Source organism: Sorghum bicolor, chromosome 2 (assembly GCF_000003195.3).
Source record: "Sorghum bicolor cultivar BTx623 chromosome 2, Sorghum_bicolor_NCBIv3, whole genome shotgun sequence".
Lineage (NCBI taxonomy): Eukaryota > Viridiplantae > Streptophyta > Magnoliopsida > Poales > Poaceae > Sorghum > Sorghum bicolor.
Window position 1 is genome coordinate 323,399 of NC_012871.2, and position 12,961 is coordinate 336,359.

The window sequence follows — 12,961 nt, forward strand, 5'->3', positions numbered from 1 at the left end:
TTGTCAAGATTGAGTTACAGCAAAAAGCTTTGCCGTATGTCCACAATTTGACCGTGAGTAAAAATAAGGTTCACCGTTGAAGAGTTTGTCGTGTGTTCTTTGCCGTGAGCAACACCGAGTGCGATTTGAGCTTTGCCGTGTGCGGCAGGCACACGGCAAACCCCTTTCATCCGGTAGTGGACAGTCCTACAGTATAGCGTTCTCAGTAGTAGTGATAGCTAACACACGTGCAGTTGGGGAGATTATAAATGGCCCATGGTCAAAATGCCTACTGTTGTTGGAAATTTATCTGTTGGTCTTTATATCAAATAGCCAACAGTATATGATATTCGTGATGGTTATAAATTGACAAATCAAACATTGGACTAAATGACTAACCCGGTAAATTACTTCCCGGTAGTCGTAATATGGTAGATGGAAAATGGTTGTAATTCCCATAGGTGTGACAATTCCCAACCGTATTATAATGATAATCATTTATTCGTCGAACTCTTATCAATTGTTGTTGGTTTTGGCCGTTAGTTTTTGTATTAAACTAGAAGCATACCCTATATAGGATTTAAATCTATACGTTCTTACATCCATTTTTATTAAAATTGGTCGAGGCAACGAAAAATCTAATAAAAAATACCAGAATGTTGGCGGCGACCGACCATGCGTGCTGAATGGTTGTTCGCTTGATCCAGCAAATCTTCTAACTATTCAACAATATTTTTCTATCACAACAAATCAGCGAGTTTAGCTTATCAGTTTTTTTTAAAAGAATAATTTTTTTTTGAAGAATAGCTTATCAGTTGTCGTCGCAAGAATTTGTTTCCCATTCGAATGGCCAGCCAATGGACGCGTGCGTTTGCTTTGCACGTGTAACGTGTAGCTACCACGTGTGGGTTTGCTTTGCAATTTGCACACGCCACGCGGATTTAATTTGCTGGAGCACTGATGATGACTGATAAGTGATAAGACAACAACTTAGTACATACGGCCCCCCGCCCAGCTAGGCCGCGGGTGCACGGAAGCAAACAACACGCCATATTGGTATTGCACGTGGTAGCCAAATCGAGAACAAACAAGCCCATCTCTGTTCGGGTGAAAATCCATTTTCCCCCTTTTATTACTAAACACTATGCTCTTCATCCTAAATTATAAAATATTTGAATTTTTATCTTAATTTTGACTACTCGTCTTATTTAAAAAAAATTATATAAACATAGTCAAATTTAAGTTATTTTGAAGAACTTTTATTAATAAACCAAGCCATAACAAAAGAAGTGATATTTTATATAAATTTTGGAATAAGACGAGTGGTCAAACTTAATGCTAAAAAATCAAACGTCTTATAATTTAGGATGTATATTGAGCATGGAAGGAAATAAAACTAAGATCAATATTCGGGTTTCTAATTTTAGTTGTCATCAACTTATTATGCTCGATCTACACTCAACTTAATGGTACTAGAGTTATGGTGTTACTTTCGTCAAATTTCTTTTTTTATTGTGATTACTTTCGTCAAATTTCTAGATATATAATTGGTGAAACCAAAATTCATATATAAATATTTGGGAATTTGATGTTTCTGCCCTTGCTTGAGACTCCAATGGTAATTTTACCCTACTATTTTAACTTTGTGATTTTGTCCTCGCCTCTTTCAAACGAAGCAGATGTTTACCCCTACTTTCTAACATCGTGGGGACTGGCTGAATTAAATGGCAAAAAGAACACCAAAAGACAGACATACCCCTTAGTTTGTTTCCTTCCCTCCCAGTCTCGGGCGCTCGATCAGCCATTTAGCTCGAGCACGCGCAGCACACGGCGGACCTAGGGTTTAATTTCATGGCCTCCTCGCTGGCATCCTTTGGGCGGTGCTCCTGCTAGCGATAGGCCTTGTGCCGCCCCTCCCTCCCCTCATCCTCCCCCTCATGATTGAGCAGCAGTCTTTAGCATCGCGTCTTGGGCACGCGCACTTCTAGCATGAGCGACTGGTTTCAACGCCCTGCTGCGGCTCCCCTAGCCGGTGACGCCTGCCATCCTCCCCGGCAGACGGCTCCGCCACCCCCGCCCCTACCTCCCTCTAGCAGAGGGTGCGCGCAGCCCCTGCCTCCCCATCCTCGTCCCCTGCCTCCCCCAGCAGAGGATGCGGCGACCCCTGCCTCCCTAGTTCGATCATTGGATATTGTTTCAGTTGATTATCGTAAGCTTAAAATTCCTTGTGTAATTTCTTTAGTATTATTGGTGTCTGATCCATTTGATTTTCGCCTATAAATTCAAAAGTTGTAGACTTTGATGCTCACTTGACTCAACTGTAATTCTACCTATATGGTGCTAGATGCCCTTACTTGTGGCTACTGCCACATATTAGATGTGGAAACACACAAGCAGGATGATCACATGTAGAGTTTTTTTCTTGCAGAAACGGTCAGCATCTCTACAGCAAATGCTGCTGCGAGTTTTACCTTTGATGATGTGATGCTGGTATGCTTACAGTGTTTCTTGTAGTGGGAGTATGAGTGTGTGGGACATGCCAATTTTACCGGGTCAAATATCTCTGGCTTCTTTTTGATTTAGCTACTGACCCGTGACAATATTGTTGAAAATGGACCATATAAGTTCAGGTGTTTGTTGAGACATAGAATTCATAGTTACAGTGTATCATCGGTTTTGAAGGTACATATTTAGTACAGATGGTCATTTGCTACCTGTTACTCCTGAGATAGCCCTCGTAGATGAACATTGTTCATATTTGGAGCATTCTGTAATGGTGGTGGTGACCATGGTTATTGTGCTAGTGCTAGTTTTGCTAAGCATCAAAATGGAAACTATACCCAATTAGATGATATTCAAACCCCTTCCAGTCACTATTCAGGAGATGCCAATAATGAGACAAAAAATAAGATAAGCCAGCATTGCTTCTCTTTACTACATATTTTGGTAACTTTACCAACATAATTCTGCTCTTTCTTATATAAAGTGTAAGCACTTCATGGAAGGGAATAGGAAGGAGGGGAAGAGGAGAAACTTCTAGGAGACTTGCTACTTTGTTAGGTTTCAATGTTTGATTTTGCAGCTCACTACTAGTTGCCTAGGAAACTCACTACTAGTTCCTTATTTTGTTTGACATGTAATTTGGATATAATATGGTAATATGATGGCATGTTATATGGACTTGGTTTGTTGCCATTAATGCAATATGTGTGACACTAAATTTTGTTTATATGGATTGTTAGTTGGAATGTTGTTAAATTTTTCTAAAAACTCTGTATCAAAACTGCCAACTTTCTGATTTAAAAGTAGGGGTAGAAATATAAATACCAAAATAAAACGGGAGTAAAAACACATGAGCAAAGTTGTCCTTTGCCCAAAAGTTAACACCGTTAGAAGGATTTCAAAGATCAGGGGTAAAAGTCTCCCTTCATTTTGAAATAGCAGAGGTAAAATCACAAAGTTAAAAAAAATAAGAGCAAAATCACCATTTCGCTTAAAAACACGGGTAGAAACGCTTAAGCCAAACAAACAAACTCATGTGTAATCTAAAAAAAAAGGGAATTTTTAGAGAAAATTTGATAGTGATAGAGTAAGTAGAACTCGACTGTAAATATGTATGCAATTGTGCTGCAATATGAACATGCTGAGGCGCCAAGAAATCCGCACGCAGCGCACATAAATATGGATGGGAGTACTCTTTTAATTAAATGTTTAGATCAAGCTTTTACGTCGAGGGAAGTACACTCTTCTAAATTATAAGTCATTTTGATTCTTTTTTTGATACATCTATTTTGATACATAGCAATTTTTATGTAAAAAAAAAAGCAAAATGGCTTATAATTTAAAATAGAAGAAGTACGTAACTAATTAAATCAGACTAATTGTTAATCCATTAATTATAGGCTAGTTGTTAATTCAATAGTCCAAGTTCACTCAATGGGACGGACCTCAAGCTCGCTGACATGAGTAATATATGTCCGATGCAGGAAAGTTTTGTGGGCCGAGCACCAGAGCGTGGGCCATCTTGTGGGCTTGTGAGGGCATCGACATGGAGACCTGACCTTGAGGAGGGCAGCTGCAGGTCCGCCGTGGTTGTCTTGTCGAGCATCTCGACGACCCTGCTCATCGTCGGCCGATCCTGCGGCGAGAGGCGGATGCACCAGAGGCCAACGATCACCAGCTTCCTCACCACCTCCTCCGTGGCTTCCTCCGCATCCGGTCCACGACCACGACCACAGGCGGCGGCGGCTGCTTCCGCGCAGAACCGGTCCAGATCTTCATACAGCCACTCAGGGAAGTACCTGGTGCTGGTGGCAGTGCTCGCCCCGCCGGTCGTCGCTCCCGTTCCGCCACCGCCTCTGGTGGCGCCGACCATCTCCAGCACCATCATTCCGTAGCTGTACACGTCGGACTTGCTGGTGACGGCGGCTCCCGCATGCCTGGAGAAGACCTCCGGCGCGATGTAGCCGGCGGTGCCCCTGGCGCCGGCGATGGACACGGCGATGGTGCTCTCCTTCTGCGGGCACAGCTTGGCCAGCCCGAAGTCGGAGATCTTGGGGCGGAGTCCGCCGTCCAGCAGGATGTTGTGGGGCTTGATGTCGAAGTGCACGATGTGGGCGCTGCAGCCGCGGTGGAGGTACTCCAGCCCCCGCGCGATGCCCACCGCCACGTCGAACAGCTGCTCCCACCGCAGGCACCACCGTCCGTCGCCGCCGCCGCCGCCGACGGTGTACCTTTCCAGCGAGCCCTTGGGCATGTACTCGTAGACGAGGCCCCTCTTGCACTTGGATCCCCCCGATCCCTCCAGGCAGAACCCCAGCAGCGTCACCACGTTCACGTGCGACGTCCGGCTGATGCTGGCCACCTCGTTCACGAACTCCTCGCCGTCCACCTTGGCCTCCTTGAGCATCTTCACCGCCACCTCGCGCCCGTCCGGCTCCGGGAGACTGCCCTTGTACACCGTGCCGTTGCCGCCTTGCCCCAGCTTGTGGGCGAACGACCTGGTCATCCGCTTCACCTGCGCGTAGCTGTACCGTCGTGGGTAGTGGTAGTGGTGCTGCAGCTGCACCTGCAGCAGTGACTCTGAGGATCCCCTTCTTCGCTTCTTCCATAGCCAGAAACCTCCGGCAGCAAGGAAGCAAAGCAGCGCCGCCGAACCCAGCGCGATGTCTGCGATGCCGGGCATCAACAAATTAAGTGAAGAATTCGTCGATTCAATGAGCAAATAACAAATCAATTGATACTCGAGATCGATCGGTACTCAGTACTCACAGATTGTTGTCTTTCTCCTTGTCCTCGAGGAGCTCACCGCACCTCCTGACGGAGGCGGCGGTTCCACCAGCGGCGCCATGGACGGCGGCGTGGCAGGCACGATGGCCATGAACTCGTAGCGCAGGTAGCAGCTGGCCGCGTTGATGCGGACGCCGTCCATGTCCGCGCAGCAGACGCCGACCCGGACCACGTTCCCCGCCAAGCAGCGCCGGCACTCCTTGCCGGTCAGGTCCTCGGTGCACTGCGCCAGCCCGTGCAGCGTCGCGTTGGCGCCGGTGACCCGCTCGTCGTCGAACGCGAACCGGCGCGGCGACGCCGCCGCCGCCGCGAGCATCCGGCCGTTCAGTCTCTCGCGCGCCGCGGCGAGTCCGGACGGGTCGGAGAAGTTGCTGGGGTTGGGCACGTCGAACCAGCGCGCCTTCGTCGTGTCCGCCACGCCGAAGAAGGTGGCGTTGTCGTAGCGCACCAGGCACTGCGGGTACCAGAGCACCATGTCCCTGCGGCTCGCGCACCGCGTCCCGGGCAACTCGCCGGCCGCCGCGGCGAGGCAGGCGACGCAATCGGACGCCTCGGCGTCCGCGAGGCACGTGGCGAGGCCGTACACCGTCTCCTCCGGCGTGTCGCTGTCGCCCGCGAAGGTGGCGTTCAGGAAGCTCGCGTTGCTGGCGAGCATGTCCTTGAGGGAGTCCCGGAAACGGAGGAGATTGGCCTCGAAGGTGGGCCCTCGATCGGAGGTGGCAGCAGAGGTGGAGCAGTCTGCGCAGGCGTACCTGCCATTGGCCTTGGTCCCGCAGAGGTTGGGCGCCTGAGGGTGCACGCCAGGAGCAGGGAGGACGAAGACGAGGACGACGGAGACGGTGAGCAGGCGGTGACGGAACGGGAACATGCTTCTACTAGCTTGGATGTCGCAGCTGCACGGCCAAGCAATGGATGTGGAAGAACGTCAAGTGGAAGCAGAGAGTGACAACCACGGCAGCATGTTGACTGGACGGGGTCAGCGTCAGCCAGGTCGCCGGTCTCCGCATTGCAGTTCAGGTCAGAGGAGCCGGCCGGCCGGTTGGCTGGCAGCTGGCTGATGCCCCCCACACGGCATAGACTCGACCACAGCAAGGAGTAACAAGAACCACTAGTACTATTACTAGTGTTCTGTTCTCATTTCTCAAGCAAGCATGTAAGATCAATTTGCCAGGACAATCCAGTTAGTACCAAAACTATAACAATAACCCTACCTTAACGACCCCTCAAATCTGCAATATATAACAGTATTACTGCACAGTTCATTCAGTTTCAGATCCAGTCCTCAGGAATACAATTACCACAAAGTACTCCATAAACATCACAGGGACCAACAAGACCACAAATCATTGGCCTTATCTTCGTCAAGAATGCACATGCAATTCAAATAATGGTATGGTACTGCTGGAGATGTCATGTCATGCTCCGGGTAGCAGTAGCACAACCGACCAAATAACAACTTGGAGATGCAACCACAAAAGGAGTCGTCAAATTCATTAGCACCACTCAGAACTCTTTCTCATATAGAATTGATGATGATGACGACGATGCATGGTCATTCGTCACAAACACTGATGCTTCCATAAACATAACAGCACAAGCAAAAGCATTCAACTACAACCGGATGTAGGTTTTCAGCCGTTTCAGCTTATCCGGAGTTCTTAGCATGTAACACCATAAAACAAAAACAAAAAAAAAAAACTCTCTAGTTAATAGGGTGGTATTGCGCCGATACCCGCTTGGGAGGAAGCTTCCGAAGGACGAAGAGAACTAGCGCAGAAGGCAGTATCTCCGCGAACTGTACAATTGAGAACATTAATCATCGGGATGAAAAGGTGCTATAATAATCGAGCACAGGCAGTGTTTGTGCTTTTACCATATAATAGAAGAAATCTAGGATTGGATGATCCAAAACCTCGAGAGATACATCGGCATCGAATGCAGATAATGCAACCTACCATCAGTGCACAAAAGGATCAACTATCAGAAATAAAAAACACTGCACACTTTACATATATACATGTGGGATGTCTTTTCTTTAAAGAGAATTAGCAAACTACGAATTTGTTTGTTTTGTCATAGTCTTCACATATCATCCCGTGTGGTACAAACTAGTCTACTGTGTGTCATGTTTGTATGAGACAGGTCAACATCATACATCTACTTTCGGCCAACCAAAGTAATAATCAAACTTTCCTTGAATACCAACCAATCAGTACGTGGGAACAAAATACTCACCACAACACATCTTATCAGGAAGCAGGTAACACAAATTGCTGTCACAGTCCCAACCTGAGACATTTTGAAAAATGCAACATCAGAATGGAAAGTATGGAGATGCTACAGACAGTCATATTATTAGATGAAGAACCAAATAGATCTAGATTCGTTATTAAGATACCAGATCGTTTTTTTTAACAAAATATACCAGATAGTAAATAAAATACTACCTTTTTCAAACAAAACAAATGGAAGTTCTATGCAGAGTTTCTTGAGATAATGTATGTGACAAGGATCTTGCCACCCTTTCGAGAGAAAAAAAAATTATAAGTAGAGATATTATATACTATAGTTAGTTAGTCACTAGACAAATGACCAATTGATACAAGATTTAGCTACAGGTATAGAGCTCCAAAAAAACATGTTGCAAACGTGGCAAAAGAATTTCATGTTCGACACATGTCAATTTCCACTATTTAACAGTAAGTATGATTTCGTAATTCATAGTCAGCGATAGCGTCAACCAAATGCTGTGTTGTAACACCATACTACGTCAACGATTTGTTTTCTAATTTCTACACTAGCCTGCTGATGGGAAGTTGGACAGTAAAGGTAGTTGTTGCAGGGTTGCAATCACCTCATAAAGCTTCTTTTGCCGCCCCTTAGATTCAATAGGGAAACGTCTCAGCAAGACAAATAACCTGAAGTAAAACAACAGCAGCTTTTTCTTTAGGCAATACATAACTAGGGCTGCAAATCAGTACAATAGCAAAAGACACTAAACATTGGGTTACCTTCCACCATAAACTGAAAAGCCAAGAAGCGCGATGAAGGAGACAGCTACAATGAATATTTTGCTGGCCAGCTCAATCACAGCATTATCATTTATTCCGAGGTATATCCATATGCAAACCTGTCCAGATGTGCAACCAGAGGTACGGAGTCAAAGTTGGAAAAAGGCAATTTACAATCCTCAATTAATAGAAAAGAAATCCAATAAATTATATACAGAAGATAGAACTTGCACGGACAGGAAGAAAAAGATGACTTTATTGAATGAGAAAGAAGTAAGGATGAAAAGACCTGGACAACATATATGATGGTGTTAACGGCAATGTATGCAGGCCTTAGCTTGTCGGTCGGGAGACTCCTAGCCTGCAACTCAACCAAGATTTGTGATCGTTGGTAAAATGTAACGAAACTCAAGGCTTCCCTTTCCTGATGTAATAAAAATGGGGGGAAAAATGGAGATGATTTAAAACGAAAAGTGAGTGTGGCACCTGATGGTATATTTCTGCCCAGAAGAGCACAAGCAAGGTGTAGGTGGAGAAAAACAACAACCCGGGGAGATCTAGCAACACCAACTTGTATACCTGTGGAGGAAGCAAAAGGGGAAGATCTTCAGAGGAAAGTGAACCTTGATGTTTATTAGGCACAAGACCGCACATCGTTAGTTGGAGAGCAGATGAAGAAGAAAATTACAATCTTACTTTTGTGTGGAGGAGGAAGACATGTGCATGGAAGCCGAATACCAGAGCACGGACTGCAGCAGGAAGACCGGTTGGTTAGCTGGCACGATTTTTAGCAGCATATTCATGAAATAGGGTGACATTTGAGGAAGGATGAAATCAACAATGAAGAAACAGATTGATTAGAGATAAGTAAAGAAAAGATGATTAATTACCCCCATTGACGAGGAAGTTCATGAGGTGGAAGACCTTCTGCGTGGTCCATCCGAACTCTGGCACCCGGCGCTGGATCCTGATGAGCTGAATCTGCAAGTGGGTGGGGGGCATGACAGAGGGAGCAGAGGTGAGGATCCAATCGAGTTCCCATGTCCGAATCGGAACGCTGCCAGGTGCCTCTTGCTCCCCCATCTAGAAGCAGAAGGGCGCAGGGCGGCAACAGGGCAGAAAAGATTTGGTTTTTGCAGCAGGCGCGGCACCAATCGGCGAATAGCAGCAGAGATCAAGCAGTAATCCCCCCGTCCCCAAAGAGGCAAGGAAGGGAGGGGAGGGGAGGGGAGGGCGTACCAGTGCGACGGCGGAGACGAGGGCGTAGGCGGCGGCGAGGGAGAAGAAGGCCGCGTCCTGCCACTGGGGCGACTCGTTGACGTCGTCCCACCAGCCCCGGAGCGCGTCGGCAGCCGAGGAGGAAGCGCCCGCCGTGGCGGCGGCAGTAGCGAAGGAGGAAGCGAGCTCCCTCCTCATCTCTGGCTCGCTCGCTCTCGCTCTCGCTCTCTCTCCCCCTTGGTCCTCGCCCTCTCCCTCTCTGCTTTGGCTTTCTGTGTATGCCGCCTGCCTGCGCCGCGACCCGCCGCGAGGGAGGGAGAGAGGAGGAACAAGACACGCAGAAAGGGAGAGAAAAGGCGGTGGCCCACGCGTCAGTGTGTGTTTTGGTCGTGCGCGGCGGCTGGGCCCAGGCAACAGTGAGGGTGAGGGCGGTGGGATTCTTTTTTCAGCGCTGCGTCAGCGGATAGATGTGTTTGGCGCCGGCACACGTCGGCTCCACGTGGCCACTCGTACTTTCTACTAGCAACTTCCTTCCGTTTTGCTTGCCTGCCTCTCACCGGGTAGGGTGGTCTAAGTGTGGGCCCCACCTGGCAGCCTGACATGGTGTGTTTGCCTTTGCTTTCCTCTCGGCCTCTAATCCTAGCTACCCCTCCAACTCCCTAATTCCTAACCCTGATCTGCAACTGCTGGAGCCAAAGGAGAAAAGGATGAACATTTGATCGAACCAAGAGAAACCTTAGTTAGCGTTTGGTCAGGAGATAACGTGGAGTCGATCATCAAATCTATGTTTCGAGGAATAGGCCGGTAGTTTCATTTCTTGTTGATACATGGGGCCTATAATGTCAACATTATTTTTTCCCTCCTCTCCTTCTCATATTCATCCCGTTCGTGAAACTCCGCTTTAGTACCTCAACCTCGCGCTGGCAAAGGTTCGCGGCCCTCAAACCCGCTTAGGGGCTGTTCGGTTCTCCCGGATTACACCAGTAGTAGTTCCTGTGGATCGAAATCTTATCTACATTAGCTTAGAAATCCAGTAGAAATTTGTCGGCGTCTAGACTCATGGTCTAGGCACTAACGAGTATAAGTCTGCGTGATTACCCGAGCTTGGATGGTGATGCAAGTGAGACACAGAGGGTTTATACTGGTTCGGGCCAAGAATGCCCTACGTCCAGTGTGATTGGGGGTTCTGTATAACCTTGCACCCAAAGGTGCTTGTAGTAGGGGGTACAAGCAGGTTGCGAGAGAGGGCTAAGTCCCAGGTCTCGGCTTAGTGGTGGACAGAGTGCTGATCGCTGCTCTGTGAAAGAGTGTGGTGGGCGTGTGTGTGAACCTGATCCTAGCTATGAGCCCTGGCTCCCCTTTTATAGCCTCAAGGGGAGACAGAGATTTACATGGGTAGATTTCCCTCTGCCGAGCGGAAGAGTCACAGTCCCGACCCTGTTGAAGTCTGTCCATCTTGTCCTTGAGGGATGGTTGTTTCTGTGGAGGGTTACCGAGCCCTGTAGGAGTCATGGGGGTCGGATCGCCGGTGCTGCTGAATATCGCGTCAATGGTGGGAAAAGACATCAAATAGTAGTGCTGATTAACCTCCCCCATTCCCTTTCCACTGTGAGGCGGTACGCCACAGTGAAAGAGGTAAGGTCACACAGTGAAAGAGGTGAGGCTGCAGTGCCCAGGGTGGTTGGAACAGTCGACACTCTGCCCTGCTGCGGTATGGGAGTCATCGCGCCTGTCACGTCGTGGGTACGGGCGCCGTGTGGTGGAAGTCTTGCTGCCCAGGTAGAGTGGGGTCCGGCGCCCGAGCCTGGAAGGGGTCGGGCGATACGGAACTTGCGTCCGAGACCTTGAGGGGTCGGACGAGTCGGAACTTGCGTCCGAGGCCCTGGGGGGTCGGGCGAGTCGAATGAGCTGGGGCCCGTACTCCGGTGATTGTGGTTAGTATGCTTTGTTTTTTGCGTTTTTTATTGCTCTGATTTGGGTATCCCTTTTTATGGTACCCAACAGTAGCCCCCGAGCCTCTGAAGGGGTGGGGTCCCCTCTTCAGAGGTTCTTTCCCCAGGGGCTGTTTGTTGACTGGGAGCTTTTTACTTTTCTCCAGAGGGTGCGCGCGAGCGCACCCGCCGGGTGTAGCCCCCGAGCCTTTTGGAGGAATGGTGTTATTCCTTCAAAGGCTTTTACCCCTAACAGCTATAGTCTGGAGTATTTTGAGGGATAGGTTGTGTGTTCTTTACACGTAGTGCCTGTTCCCATGGTGCGAGGAAGCCCCCGAGCCCTTTCCCCGCAAGGGTCGATCCGGTTCTTTCTTGTCTTGTAATTACGTCCCTCATTCTTCCTTTCGCTCGGAGGAGGGGTGGGTCGTGCCGTACTACCCTCGATGGGCGAGTGACGACGCTTCCCGGGAGCTGCAGGCGGGTAGATCCAAGCGGATGTCCGAGTCCCATTCGATAGGGGTCGGCTAGTGGCCCTATGGGCACATCTCAAAAAGTATCCGAGGGCAGTCACGGTGGATGTCGGAACCGTTCGTTAGGTTCCAAGGGCTCGATGCCTCCCTCGATGGGATCCCACTCACGTGACACCCGCATGGGTCTCGGATATGACTTGTAAAGATGCGCCGACTCCCTATGGGGCTCGGACCCTGGCCTCTATTGTGCTCATCTTCAGTCATCCCTCGCTCAGTCATCCTGAGGCGACTGTTCGAACCTGTGTCGCAGGTCAGTCTCGCAACCTCTGGAACGTAGGTGGCCATGGCCTGGGGATTTTGGGCCTCGAAAGGCTTTTTTCAGACTTGTTTTGTAGTGTTGGGGTCGGGCGAGACGGAATCTGCGCCCGACGGGAAACCGCCTTGCAACTTTGCTCGGGGTCTTGATGGGGTCGGGTGAGACGGAAAACTACGCCCGACGGAGACCTTCCCGCGACGCTTGGTCAGCGGGGGGTCAGGCGCCGCGTCCCCTGGAAGGAACCGCCCTGACATAACTTTTCAGGGCGCTTCTTTTGAGGCGCGGCGCGTGGGGACTCGAAACGGCCGTGCCGTCTCGCCCTGGCTGGATGGGACGTCTCACCTGCGAAATAAATGCGTGCGTGCGGCGGGCGTGAGAATCGGAGGGAGTTGGTGCTTCGAGTTTTTCACCTGGTGGGGAGTGGGCGACGGTTGTTCTCCTTCTCGCTTGGCCTTCTGCGCGGGCAGCATGGTCGTGGCGCGCCCCTTCTATAAAAGCAGCCGCAGGGGACTTAGTTCTTTTCCTACTGCTCCCGCGCAAGAAAGCCCCTGCCCCTTGCCTCTACTTCCGCCGTCGTCTTCTCTATTTTCACCGCGCAATCGCTCTTCTCCCCCCGAAACCATGGCCGGCGTTGAGGCATGGCCTCCCTGCAATGTGACCAAGTCCGCGCTGGAGGCACGTGTGAAGGTCGGGATTCTCCGTCCTCTTAAGGACGTCGAGTTCCTAGAGTGGATCGTTCCTTCGGCG

The 12,961-nt window shown here is 49.4% G+C and overlaps 2 protein-coding genes across 2 annotated transcripts; both read right to left on the reverse strand.

Moving 5' to 3' along the window:
• LOC8054493 (LEAF RUST 10 DISEASE-RESISTANCE LOCUS RECEPTOR-LIKE PROTEIN KINASE-like 2.3) lies at window positions 3,852-6,592 on the reverse strand. The gene is made up of 2 exons (XM_002461253.2): window positions 5,251-6,592; window positions 3,852-5,148 (listed from the first exon to the last, which is right to left on the reverse strand). The coding sequence occupies exons 1-2, from the start codon at window positions 6,134-6,136 to the stop codon at window positions 3,890-3,892; spliced, it is 2,145 nt and encodes a 714-aa protein (XP_002461298.1). The 5' UTR covers window positions 6,137-6,592; the 3' UTR covers window positions 3,852-3,889.
• Window positions 6,733-9,841, reverse strand: LOC8054494 (tobamovirus multiplication protein 1). Its single transcript, XM_002461254.2, has 10 exons — window positions 9,519-9,841; window positions 9,170-9,260; window positions 8,976-9,028; window positions 8,766-8,858; window positions 8,569-8,640; window positions 8,280-8,398; window positions 8,123-8,186; window positions 7,504-7,557; window positions 7,142-7,219; window positions 6,733-7,063 (listed from the first exon to the last, which is right to left on the reverse strand). Exons 1-10 carry the CDS (start codon window positions 9,693-9,695, stop codon window positions 6,971-6,973), a joined length of 894 nt encoding a protein of 297 aa, XP_002461299.1. The 5' UTR covers window positions 9,696-9,841; the 3' UTR covers window positions 6,733-6,970.